This window comes from Perissodus microlepis, chromosome 12 (genome assembly GCF_051167445.1).
Source record: "Perissodus microlepis isolate ML-2025 ecotype Zambia chromosome 12, ASM5116744v1, whole genome shotgun sequence".
Taxonomy (NCBI): domain Eukaryota; kingdom Metazoa; phylum Chordata; class Actinopteri; order Cichliformes; family Cichlidae; genus Perissodus; species Perissodus microlepis.
The window spans coordinates 14,854,527-14,867,496 of record NC_140472.1 but is presented as its reverse complement, the minus strand read 5'-3'; the positions used below and the strand labels follow the sequence as shown (position 1 = coordinate 14,867,496).

General features: G+C 40.9%; 1 protein-coding gene across 3 annotated transcripts in view; it reads right to left on the bottom strand.

Moving 5' to 3' along the window:
• The window catches only part of adgrv1 (adhesion G protein-coupled receptor V1), a 149,772-nt gene that overhangs the window by 92,180 nt on the left and 44,622 nt on the right, over positions 1-12,970 (bottom strand). For all 3 annotated transcript variants that reach the window (XM_084947172.1, XM_084947173.1, XM_084947174.1), the window contains 29 exons: positions 11,699-11,921; positions 11,357-11,561; positions 11,058-11,204; positions 10,702-10,957; positions 10,043-10,245; positions 9,410-9,586; positions 8,982-9,167; positions 8,716-8,895; positions 8,437-8,601; positions 8,217-8,337; positions 8,016-8,139; positions 7,789-7,927; positions 7,471-7,656; positions 7,144-7,379; positions 6,808-6,956; positions 6,478-6,676; positions 6,107-6,326; positions 5,756-5,995; positions 5,434-5,583; positions 5,106-5,326; positions 4,741-5,020; positions 4,465-4,608; positions 3,781-3,952; positions 3,372-3,513; positions 2,720-3,288; positions 2,339-2,602; positions 2,115-2,232; positions 1,821-1,992; positions 1,486-1,728 (listed from right to left, as the gene is read on the bottom strand). In XM_084947172.1, coding sequence (XP_084803298.1) covers positions 1,486-1,728; positions 1,821-1,992; positions 2,115-2,232; positions 2,339-2,602; positions 2,720-3,288; positions 3,372-3,513; positions 3,781-3,952; positions 4,465-4,608; positions 4,741-5,020; positions 5,106-5,326; positions 5,434-5,583; positions 5,756-5,995; positions 6,107-6,326; positions 6,478-6,676; positions 6,808-6,956; positions 7,144-7,379; positions 7,471-7,656; positions 7,789-7,927; positions 8,016-8,139; positions 8,217-8,337; positions 8,437-8,601; positions 8,716-8,895; positions 8,982-9,167; positions 9,410-9,586; positions 10,043-10,245; positions 10,702-10,957; positions 11,058-11,204; positions 11,357-11,561; positions 11,699-11,921 — 5,831 coding nt within the window. The remainder of the gene's footprint in view (positions 1-1,485; positions 1,729-1,820; positions 1,993-2,114; positions 2,233-2,338; positions 2,603-2,719; positions 3,289-3,371; positions 3,514-3,780; positions 3,953-4,464; positions 4,609-4,740; positions 5,021-5,105; positions 5,327-5,433; positions 5,584-5,755; positions 5,996-6,106; positions 6,327-6,477; positions 6,677-6,807; positions 6,957-7,143; positions 7,380-7,470; positions 7,657-7,788; positions 7,928-8,015; positions 8,140-8,216; positions 8,338-8,436; positions 8,602-8,715; positions 8,896-8,981; positions 9,168-9,409; positions 9,587-10,042; positions 10,246-10,701; positions 10,958-11,057; positions 11,205-11,356; positions 11,562-11,698; positions 11,922-12,970) is intronic.

Sequence of the window (12,970 nt, the reverse complement as noted above, 5' to 3'; positions counted from 1 at the left end):
ATGCCATTTTATGTCAACATATTTCTGTTACATTTGTAGTGCTCGTGGTTTTATATTCTTATGATCCTGTTTGTTTGATGAGTATATCCTTCTGCCTTACTTCACATATTTACTGCTGCTTGGCTAGCTTTAGTCATGCTAGCATCAGCACGGGTAGAAACAGATACACATCAGAGACATCACATGTAGCCTGTGTTTATGTTCAGAGTGACATCTGATTTAAAAGCAGGCAGCAAAGCACTGAGCAGCATATCAGTCAGCACAGAAAACAAATGCCATAAATGTCATCAATTAGGCTGGAATAATTTGTTGTTTGTCTTCTATTGTAAGTGCTTTACATTTCAGCATGACATCCTGTATGTGTCCTACACTGAGGACACTTGAAACTGGTCATTTTCTTAGAATGGAGCTAAAGATAAAAACAAAACAAAACAAAACAAAACTTTCATAAGAAATCTTTATTCTGCAGTAAGGGACATTAAAAACCTAATAATGTTATCATTAAAAATATTAAAATGTGAAGTAAATGGTAAATGGCCTGTATTTATATAGCGCTTTACTAGTCCCTAAGGACCCCAAAGCGCTTTACACATCCAGTCATCCACACATTCACACACTGGTGATGGCAAGCTACATCGTAGCCACAGCCACCCTGTCGTCATAATTTTTGCAGAAAATCAAAATAATCTGTTTATGCAATACCAGGTGCTGTAACCTTTTCCACTCTGTTATGCTCAGTCGCTGCATCTTCATGTAAGACACGTTTGTGATCTTTAAAGCTGTTCTTCTAAAAAGTTATGCAATCTAGGATTTTGAATGCTGATTGCTTCAAGCTGCAGCAAAATGTATGTTTGATACATTCAGTCATGAGTATTTTATACTGTTATTATTCCTGTTAAGAGCATCTGGAATATGCACTTCTTACAGTGGCCATGTTACACAGTGCCCTGCTCAAATGTAGGTAATGTTAGACATGAGTGTCCTGGAATTAGACCTCAGTACTGTTAAAGTTGAGTTACTGACCCGTTGCTTGTCAATAAAAGTGCAAAAAATAAGAGTGCTTCTGGTGTCTTGCTTTAAGATAAAGTCCCATATTTTTTTGTAGCTTTTTGAACAGATGGTGTCTTATTCTCAGCACTTTTTTCTAATTATTGTTCTCAGAGTTGAGATTTAATTCTCATATTTAACTCAATCAAGAAAGAAACAATTTAGTCTCTTTCCTTGTAATAAGTCAAATTTTCTTCATTTAAGCATAAATTTTAGACAGTTTTGTCTAGTTAAAAGGCATAGATTCATTTGCTAGTTTTAACAATTCTAGTCAAGCAACTTTTGCTCAGCCCACTGGCAGATTTTTTTTCTTCTCAAAACAAGAAACTTTTGTCAGATTTAAGAATATTTGGCTTGTTTCAAGTATAACTGTTTATGCAGTGTACCCCAGTTCTACCTGTGCTTAATTTCTACATAAAGCAAGTCGTTGTCTCTTACCAGTGTCCGATACCGTACAGACATGGCAGAAGCTGTGCTTGCTTGTCTGTAAACTTGGAGGATGAGGCTTGTTGTTGTCAGGGTGGCGATGGGGAGTCTGTGGCCCACAGCAAAGTACACAACGCCATTTGGGTTGTCGCTCTCTGCTAAGGTGATGTTGGCAAAACGGGTGGTCTCATTAATGGTAGCTCCAGCACCCACTTGATAAATCTCCACTAGGAACCATGCCTGGTATTCTGGTTCCTACAGTAGAACAGATTAGCACATTTCAAGACTAGAAATAAAGGAAAAGTGCTATAACATCTACAAGTGTCTACATCCACTGCCTGCCTTACATCATCATTCACAACCTCCAGAGTGAGAGTGCAAATTATCTCGCCTCTCCTACAGGTCGCTGTTCCTGAGGTCCGAACAAGCTGTGTAGTTAGGTTGACTCCATTATTAACAAGAGTTAGCGATGTCTTGTCGAAGGTCGCTCTCCAGAAGACCTGCAGATCCTCAAAAGCTCTGAGCAGAGGGGAAAATGGCATAAGGAAAAAACACATTGATAATGGAACCATTAAAAGGAGATATGTTTTTATCAACGCCACTTGTTAAGCAGAAATGAGAAAAAAGGTGTGTTTCATTACCTGTTTTCCTGTCTCTGCAGAGAGAGCAGAGCAGTTCTATTCTCTGAATCTTCATCCAAAACCTTTCCCATCAGAGAATTAAGGCTAAATCCTACAATGCCGTTATGGAAGTCACTCCCTGGTGTGAAAGGAAAGAAACAGAGAAAACAACACAATTAAAATAGAGGAATACACATTACATAGTTATTACAACGTATACCATAAAGCCTCTTTCATGCATTTACCAAGAATAGTGATTTTGGCAAAAGCTCCAAATCCCTGGAGTGAAGTGTTTGTGATCTGTGCTCCTCCCTCTGGATCACTGAGGTAAACATAGAATACTTCCTGTCCCTCAGGCTCTGAGTCATCCAGGATGAAGAGGATAACCTCTGTCTCATTCTCACCAGCCTGCAGGGACACTATAGGGGACACCAAGCGGAAGTCCAGCTCTTCCTTTGCAAGGTTCCCAACAGGTTTTAGATTGATGGGTAGCTGAGTTGTACTTCCATCTAAAAGAAAAAAAAAACAACAAAAGTTAGAGAAATTTTTTACACATTACACTAAATAACACAATACACTGTCCCACAATATCGATGTAAAAGACATGCAGCAAAACACACACACACCTCCATAGGTTTGGACTCGAACCCGCACAGCCCCATCAAAACCAGCAGACCTGCGCACCCTCAGAACCACGCTGCGCGCCTGCTGGGTTTCCTCATCCATGTCCTCTTGTACCTGGATCAGATCAGGTCCAATACTCAGTATTCCACCAGTTGCATCACTAGCCAGGATGGTGACGGTGGCGGCACTGTGTTGAGGGTTAAGGCGAGGAGAGGTATGTGCCCACGCTAAGTCCTGATTAAGAACTTGAACATCTGTCAGGTTTACATGGAAGTACTCATCAGGTTCGGAAAGGGAATCATCAAGCACTGAAAGGCTTAATGAAGCGTTGGTTTGGTGAGGTGAGTTGAAGACTAAACGGCCATCTGGTACAGCCAAAAAGTCCTCTCCTGCTGTTGCGCTCCCTGCTGTTGTTCTAAATGACAGGTAGGTGGTATTGCTACGAGAACCGTAAAGTTTCTGAATATAAAGTGTAATAGTCTGAATGTCTTCTGCAATAACAATCTGGCGGGAATCAGGGGAAAACTGGTAGACCCCCAGTGGCTCCACCTCTGCCACTGTAAAACCTGACCTGTGCAGGGAGAGGAATCAGAGTGAGGTCACATGTGAAATTCAATGAGTAAGTAGCAGTCCAATATTCAGTTTACCAACTACCTGAACTTGACAGCACCAGCTCCAGCAGAGCTGGAGGCAGCAGCGGTGAGGTGTATAGCATAAGAAGCTGGATCCAATGAATCGGCAACTGCTGTTAGCGATATGGCTTTACTCCTTTCTCCATGGGCCAGGGTTAGTGAACCTAAATATAAAGAAGGAGCTCACTATCAACTGTTAGAAGAGGACGTGCAGCGTTTAGTGCGCAGAAACACTAAGATGGGAGATGAAGCTCAGAGTGGTATACTGCCAACAAAGGACAAATAATTTATATTCATGGCTGATCAAATAGAGGCAAAAATATTCTATATGAATATGTTCAACTATTACACCTTGAAAATTTCAGTGAAAAAAATACTACACAACTTAAGTCTTTCAGAGCTCAATCCTTGTCTTTTTCTCACTGTTTTACCTGAGTTTGGGATGATAGCTCCGGCTTTAAAGCCAGGCAGCTTCTCTCCTAAAGGATACCCAGCCTTCCATTGCACCCTGATGTCTCCAAACAGCCCTTTTCGTGTCACGTTTGCCACACAAATCCCTGTTTCCACGCTTGAAACCTGCAGAGCCAGTGAAGCAAAGCCAACCTACAGAACATAAATGATAGAGGACAGTTAATAATGGTGTTACTTTGGTGCCCTCACATAAAGTAGAAGGGTTATATTTAATGGTTATGTGTAAGATGTCATGTAAATTTAATATCTAACGACACAAGGTTCAGATTCTTGTATTAAAAACAGATAAATGTACACAAAGTAATCAATGACTCATCAATGCCTCACTTTGAAAGTTTTTCTTCAAATTTTAAATGATCTGAAAACCTATGTGGAGAGGAGTCAGATGAATACAGTGCTAAATATCAAGGTTTGTCATCAAATGACTAGTAAAATGATATTTATTAATCAATTTTTTGTCAATATCTGTGTAAATTACTCTACCCTGACTCAGAAAAAACTGACACATAATTCCATATTTATAATGGAAAGAAATACCTGCAAACGCACACAGTGAGCATATCTCCAGGAGTGTCTTTCTCTGATAACTGGCAACAGTTTCTGTCTAACTGCCATTTAAATATAGAAAAAAAATTACAATTCACCTCTGAGTTAGCAGCTTCTTCAGATACAATCACTGTAGCAACTCTGGCCTCGTGAAGAAGGCGTGGCAAAGAGCCAAGGACGACACTGACAAGTCTAACATCAGTGAGCTCTGCAGTGATGCTTGCACCCACTGACAAAAATGCCTACGGTGGGAAGAAACAGGTGAAATAAATAAGGGATTCAAGATATTATAAACTATTCTATTGTAGAAGGTGTGTTCACTTTGTGTACGGGTAATTCTCTATACACCAGTCACTAAACATGCTTTTTCTCACCTGGCTGCTGATGGGTAGAGAAATAGCACTGAAGCTCTGTCCCTCTTTTAAGAGCAGTCGTCCTTCAGCTTTCCCACCCAGTATCTCTGTTATGTCCATCACTTCATCTATCCCACCTGTGATCCTGTAGCCTACACTAGCATTGCCAAATAGCCCAGCAAGCCGTGTCACATTTATAACCATAGCTCTGCTGACCTCTGACCCCGAGCCTGTGACTACTATAAACTGCTGCTTGGAGTTCAAAGAAAAAACCCCATGAGGCTCATCATTAGCAGGCACCCTGTGAGAGAGAGAGGAATAGTCATTTTAAGGTCATTCAGTCTTTGATTTTTCTACAACCATTTCTAACTGATCAAATAACAAACCTGATGCGAGCTCTGATCAGATTCGGGTTGGCATCCAGAGTACCCCCACCCTCCACAAATGTGAGCTGAAGAATGTAGAGCTCCTCTAGCTCTGGCACTGTATCAGGCATCAGCTTAAGGACGATTTCTGCTTCTCTTTGGCCTTCCCGAATCATCACTGAGCCAGTTAAGGCTAGAAAGTCACCTGCAGTATCTGAGTCACTCTGTATTCGCCAGTGCACCTGAGGATACGATATGGTTGTGTTTACAAAAGTAAAAGTATTATATTTTTAGTTTAAGCAGGATATTATTAGTAAACAGTAAATGTATATTTAAGATATGACCATACCGTGATGTTACCCATGACACCCTCTCTGCGCATAATCAGATAGGAAATGTTCAATGGGCCCTCTGCTTCTGTGGATTCATTGTAGACACGCTCTCGAAGCGCATCCTCAGTAAACTGGACGATACCATTGGGATCACCAAACTTCTCTATCTGACAGACAAAAACATTAGGAGAAAAGGAATGATTGCGGTGCCGGGCTTAATTCCAGTACAACTTGCCTTCAGCGAAAAAAGTGCTCTGAAAGAGAAACTGTGCACAACAATATGAGCAAACCGATTAATGATGGTGAAATCAAGTTTGCAGTCATTACATGGTGAAATACCTTCAGTGTTATGGAACTAGCCTGAGGATCAACATCCATCTCTCCAGACAGAATACTGAGCTCTATAACAAATGTCTCTTCCACCTCTACTTCCCCATGAGGGAGAATCCGCAGCTCTATGGTGTGCGTGCTTTTCTCTCCATCCTTGAGGAACAGGGACCCGTTCACAGGTCCTCTAATGTCAGTATTGATGAGGGGAAGAGCCTCTCTACTGTTAGGGCCAAGGATTATCCAAGCAACCTGTGAAAAGAGAGGGCTAGTTTGAACTGTATGATGTCACCATGGAAACCAACCTGCTCTAGCAGTAAGCTGCAATGATGTGATTTATTTTTATAGCATTGTTCCTCATACCGTTGCATTGCCCACAAGGCCGCCTGATCTCTCCAAAACCAGACTGAGTTTCAGAGTGGAGTTAGGATTGGAAACGGTGATTAGGCTTTCATTGAGGAAACGGACAACCCCGCTTGGAGAGTCGCTCTTACCGATGGTTACCCTCACAATATTTTGGGAGCCTAGAACGGCACCCTCTGTAGCTCCAACCAGCACAACCTCAAATACCTCTGCATATTCACTGGGGGAGGAGATTTACAGTAGTTGTAGAATGAAATAATGTCTTTTTTGTTAACTGTGTGTTTTCATATAGGTGTGTATCTGTGTGTGGAATAAATATACTGTATACTTTAAGGTAAACTTGTAGATATTTTTTTAGTTATTCTTCTCACCTGTCCAGATCATCTATGATAGTGACATTAATGTAGCTGGTATTCTGTCCATGCACAAATGTCACTGAGCCATTATACAGGATATAGTCGAGATCAGGTGCTGCGGTCAAGCTTCTAGAAAAAAACTGAGCAGAGACTCGCCCGTATGTGCCCAGTCTTCTCACCACTGGGATCAACAGGGTGCCAACATCCTCTTCAACTGGAAGCAAGAAAGGCATGATAAAAAAGGATTATTTATACAGGAATAAACTTATAATTAAGTCAAACAGTTTGTAGCAAATTGTGCAACTTCAGCATTTTACAAGACAAAAAACTGCTTGCTTTTGTTACCTGTAATGTTAACATAGTCCTGCCTGAACTCCAGGATACCTTCAACATTATCATTCTGTAGTATGATGACAGCCAGAGAAGAGATGCTGCCTACGGCTGGAGGCTGGTCCAGTTGTAGACCTGACTCTCTCACAGTGTAGTCAACATTGCTGGCCACAAGAGGGAGACACAGAACAACTAGTTGCCTATGAACTCTTTCATATCAGCAGATATTTTAGGTCACTGGTATGCATGGATTTTTTTCTATTTGCATCCTTGCAATCAGCAATATCTATGGAATAACAGCACCGTCTCAACAAGATTATAAATCTAATGCACCTTCTTAACCTTTCTTACCTGATATTGACTAGTGCCACTGTAGTGATGTTAACAAAAAACACCTCAGGCCCCTCTGGAAGACTGTCATCCAGGATATGCAAGGCCACTTGTTGCAACTTCTGGCCAGGGGTGAGTAGCAGCTGCCCTGAAGCTGGAGCAAAGTCCAATCCACTGAGTGCTGTGCTACTTGATGACTCATAGGTCACCAACACACTGCCCTCATTGCCAAAGGAGCGAATGATACTCACATTAACCTGAAGAAAAGAACTTAAATTATATTGCTGTGGGTTATGAAACTACACCAGATGATATATTATGTACCAGGGTATTTTTTTATGACTTTACCATTCCTTCCTTCTCAGTTGTATTGATCTGGTTCTGGGTGAAAGAGAAAAGGCCATATGGGTTGTCGCTTGCTGCCATAATAATTCTGGCATGCCCGGCCGTGGGACTTATGTCCAGTCCTGCAGTAGCAGAGGTCAGTGTAAGCTGATACTCACGGCGCGTCTCAGGAAGTTCATCATCCAAGACCTAACATCAGAAAAGATGTGACTGTGATAATTTTATGGAAATCCCTTGTCATCACGTTATTATGCTGCTTTTTGTCCTCAAATAAACAGATAGAGACAATGCCACAATTTTCCAATGAACACTGCTCAATACCTTAATAGTAATGGTAGCAGTAGACTGTCCATCTCTCATAGTCACAGTGCCAAAGATTGCTTCAAACTCAGAAACTGCAGCTGGAGTGATATTCCAGTACACCTGTACTTCTCCAAACACACCTGGCCCTCGCACAAGGCTGGAAGAAGGAAACACATTGCATGACAAGTTTTCCAATTGAGAGCTCTTGTTTGTCTTCACAGGTTGAATCAGGACAATTATCTCACCTGACTCTGGCACTCCCATTGTAATTCCCCTGAGGTTCTCCAATGAGGATGCTCCTAGAGGACTCTGCTATCCCAATAATCCCCAGGGCAGCTTTGTCACCCCTGATAGTGATGGTGGCCATACCTATAGAGGACTAGATCAATGATTACTGAATTCAAAATGTGCACCTGCATTTTGACATTTTATTTTCACATACTAACCATTTAAGGGGTCTATGACAGCACCACTATCTGCAGGAAACAGCTGTACAGTGAAACGCTCTTCTCCTTCCACTACAGTGTCAGCAAGGGCTCTGATCACAAATGACTTCATAGATTCAGTCTGAAACGTAAAGGAGAATTAAAGAAGAAACTTACTACTACTTACAGATTGAGACTACAAACTGGTGGATACATGAAGTCGCCTTTTTTTCTACTGTACCTCATTGAAGACGAGAGTTCCATTTAAAGGTGAGAGGTCCCCTGCAGCGCGGACTTCCAGCCGCCACACCAGTGTCACTGCACCCACACCTGCCATACTGCGCAGCACTGTTAGTGTTGCCACAGCAGATGGATCATCCACAAACTCTGGTTCACTGACGGCAACCTTGGAGAGGATTAGGCAAGATGATTATTCATGTTGTTTACTCTACACTGAATAGAACAATAACCGTCAGTTTTAAGTTTGAAATTGATGCCAACAGAGATGTTTTACTTTCACCTCTCGTTTCTGAAATCCAAATCGTCCGAGTGGCGAGTCATTTGATGGAATATTTACAGTCGCTGAGGTCACTTTTCCGAGTCGAGCACCACCAATCACACGCAGCAAATTCACTGTGAAGGTCTCCAAAGGCTCCACCTGTTCATCGTCTATGATGGTGACAGCAATTGTGGCTTCGCTCTAGAAATAGTTGAGCAGCCTCATATAGTGACTTCATGTGATATTTATTGTGAATTAATTTCAACACGGGACCAATATTAACTCACTTGCCCATCCTGAAAGGTGATGTTTCCAGAAAGGGGGTTGAAGTCATTAAGATCAGCAGTGACTGGTTGAGCTTCCCAGTAGACAAGAAGTCTTCCAACTGTACCGGCGAGTCGCAACACTGATAGTAGGAGAACATTGTCTGGTGGTGGTATCTCATAGGCCAGGATGACACTTCCAGTAATATCCTAGACAAGAAATTCAGAAGAAATTTTCAATGACTAAGAAATTTTGAAATAAACATCTTTAAGGATGTTACTGTTTATTATTAATTTAGATTTTTTTGATGTTTCACAGTTGTATTACTTACTTATTTCTTTATCACAAGCTTTTTAAAAAAGCCCTCTATGTATCAAATTGGAGGTTTCCCAACAACCTCAATAATTCAGTGTCAAGCTCACCTCTCTGTAATGTCCTATGCTCACCTCACCTCAGAAACATTGAACTGGAGAATCCCTCGGGGATCATCATTCTCCGGGATCGTGATCTCTGCTACCTCCATACCAGGTCTCTTCACACTGGGCTGCCCTGCTCCAACTGACCCACTAACGAGCTCCACCTTAGTGATATTTACCAGGAAACTCTCTGCCAGCTCTGGGATATCATCCTTAGAAAAAAAAATGCATACATGAAAACACGAAATAATAGAAAACCGTTATTCAAATTCACAATGATTTTTATAAATCTTAAGATTTGAAAACAACAGTAACCTCAAACTGTGCAAATTTAATACAAATTTAAATAAGGAAGGCTAAGAGAAGCGATAGTTTAATGAGGATTATTGGTTGTTTATTCCCTGATTGAACAGGTCACAACAAGCAAAACAATTTAAAGTCTAGTGTTTAAATAGAACCAGGTCTGTTCTCTGTTGATCCTCCGTGTGAATGGTTGTTATTGCAGAATTAGTAAGATAAAGAATCTGATTTAATATTTTCACCTATTTAAGTAAGCATTCTCACAGTTTTTTTCCCGTATAATAACAATATTTTGGTCCTATTTGCTACCAAATGTGGACAGAAGCTAAACTAGAAGAAACAGGTGTTGCTCAACAGCACATCCTTACCGGTAGGATTGTAACAGTAACAAGGGCCACGGTAGCACCATTTATCATGATGATGGTGTCATCTTTGGAAACGTAGTCTTGTCCTGCGGTGGCTTGGTTGGAGGGGGGGTTGTATAGAGCTGGCCTGGTTGTGTAATAGATTGCCACCTCACCTGAGGAGCCCTGCTCCCTCACAATGGAGAGAGTCACATTGGTTGGAACCCCTGCAGGTTGAAAAGAAATTGCGTTGTGGTAAATAAGTCAGTAATAAAACACAACAGAAATAATTACAAATCCATTCTATATTCTGTATAAATGTATAGAAGACCTGTAGGTTAAGAATATTTCAAAGACTTTTACTCTACGATTCAGGCTTCCCTGGCATTGCTGGAAATCGCAGCAAATCTCTTTTACGGTAAATCTCAGTGTGATTACTGTAAACTGACCACAAAAGTAAAAATTTGGTATTCTGTGATTTTTCAAGAAAGTCTCAAACACAGCAAGCTAAATTAACAGAAGCTGCGACTGAGGAATGTATTTAAATAAGTTAACAATAATTTATCTAAAATTAATTACACTACATCAAACCTCTTTCACTGAGATCCAATAAAAACCCACATTTACTGACTGAGCCTCGTTCAATAATCCACCCATCCATTTATTTTCACAGAAATTCTTACTCTGTGGTTCTTGTGTTAGTGTAAACTGGGAGTCGAGATGCCATCCAATCACTCCATAGGGAGAACCATTTGGTAAGATGGTGAGTTGAGCTTGAGCCCGTCGCTGGTCAATGACTGCAGCCTGTCGTAGGTCTTGAAGTCCCACAGTGGTGACATCACGGAGGGTGATTGTGACATACTCCTGTAACTCTGGGACACCATCTGCTCTAACAGCCAGTGATATGATAGCTACTGTTTGGCCCTCTGAAAAAGTAACCTGTGATAGAAAATAACGTTTTACATTAAATGACATTAAATTCATAACATGTTGTCAGTACATCATGTGTCTTATGTATAACAGAGGAAGTGTTGCTCACCACTCCTGAAGTTGGATAAATGTCTGCCAAACTGCCATTGGCAGCCCAGTGAACAGTGAGTCTGCCAAAACTCCCTCTTCTTCTCTCCACACTTAGAGAAATTTGATTATCTTGCTCCAACTCCTCCAACTCCATAGACAGAGAGTTCTGTAGAGATGCAATAACAAATACTTCTAGATTGCAATAAAACACATTTTATGTATTCAGTATATTGCAAATAAATAATTTGAGACAATAACACGATAGACATGTTGGGCAAATGCACAAGCCGTCTAATATCAAAAGGTTTATCCTCTTACCTGAGCAAAGCCGATGACTCCGTAGGCATCATCGTTGGTTGGGACAATTACTTTCACCTGACCACCAAATCCAATCTCAGCTCCACCTTTTGGATTCTTCAGCCTGACCAGGAACTGCTCCTGCACCTCAGGGATGTCATCATCTATGATGTTCACGGCTATCTCCAGCTCACTATCACCTGGCGCAAAGTGCAACTCCCCAAAACTGAATGTGAGAAAGTAAAGGAAACACAACAAGCATTTCAGAACTCTCTTTGATGATATGTTTCTTTTTTTCTGAACAAAAACTACTGTGTCTTCACCTTGTATAATAAAATGTACAACTTCACACAATCTGAATACCTGGGTATGAAATCAGATTGATTGGAGACCGAAGTAAATTCATAAACAGTGGAGCTATTGTCCTCGGAAGAAGCCAAGAGGATCTTTGTGATATTGAAGTATGGAACCATGAGAGAGGAGAAGCTAATGGCTGGAGGGGCCCTGAGGATGATGGTGAACAGCTTTACATCAGGCCTCCAGGAGTACAGCGTTGAACCATTTCTACCAGCTAGCAGAGCATAAGCTGTGAAAAAGAGAAAAGTATTTAAGGTGTTTGAATGCCACATAGAACACAGTTTTTCAAACCTCAGACTTTAAGTGAGTTTACATCATTATTGAAAAAACTGTACAGTACAGTATACAGTCACATGAAAAATGAAACTTTCACAGTACTGTGGAGAAGTACACACCATGATTCAGTAGTTTGTGGAGCTACCTTTAGCAGCAAAAACTTGAAGTAATCATTTTCTGCATGACTTTATCAGTCTTGTATCCTTGCAGAGGAATCTTGGCTTACTATTCTTTACAACATTGCTTCAGTTCATTGAGGTTTGTGGGCATTTATTTATGGACAGTATCTCAAACATGGCACTGTGCATTATGGCCAATTTGGTCTTGTTTATCCAAAGGACATTGTTCTAGAAGTCTTGTGGTTTGCTCAGAGGCAACTGAACAAACCACAATGGTGCCATATTCTTTTCAAAGAGAGGAGGCTTTCTCCTGGCAACCCCTCCAGGCAAGCTAATTGGACTGTCATGAACGTTAACATTTAACAAGCTAACTGAGGCCCTTAGAGTCTGACATGTAGCTCTTAGTTTTTTTGCAATTTCTCTAAGGTCTTTTTGCTGAGACATCCACTCCTGGGAAGATTTTGGCATTGTGTTAACATGCATCTGAATGCTAAAATGCTAAAGACAAAACCTGCGCTTTCATGCTAGCTAATGGTCAGTTGATTATTTGCATGTGATTAGCATCACACTTACTGCTTCCATATGAATTTAGAGGGTAGATAGCAGTCAGTATCTACGCTCTTAACTCCTATGGAAGCAGTAAGTGTGTAGTTATTATTTCAAAAGACTTCATACATAAAATAACTTAGTGTCAAAGTTTATAGATTTACATTGACAGTCAGCTGATGATTTGCATCTTTTGCTGGTATATGGATGCCTTCTCTCCCTGTGCTGCAGCACACCTTTAGTTTTTGCTCATTGTGTGGTCTCTCTTCAGAGTCTGAGTTTCAAAAATTTAAATGCATAATTAACTAAGATGAGACTTTGACCCAGTCCGTCAAGG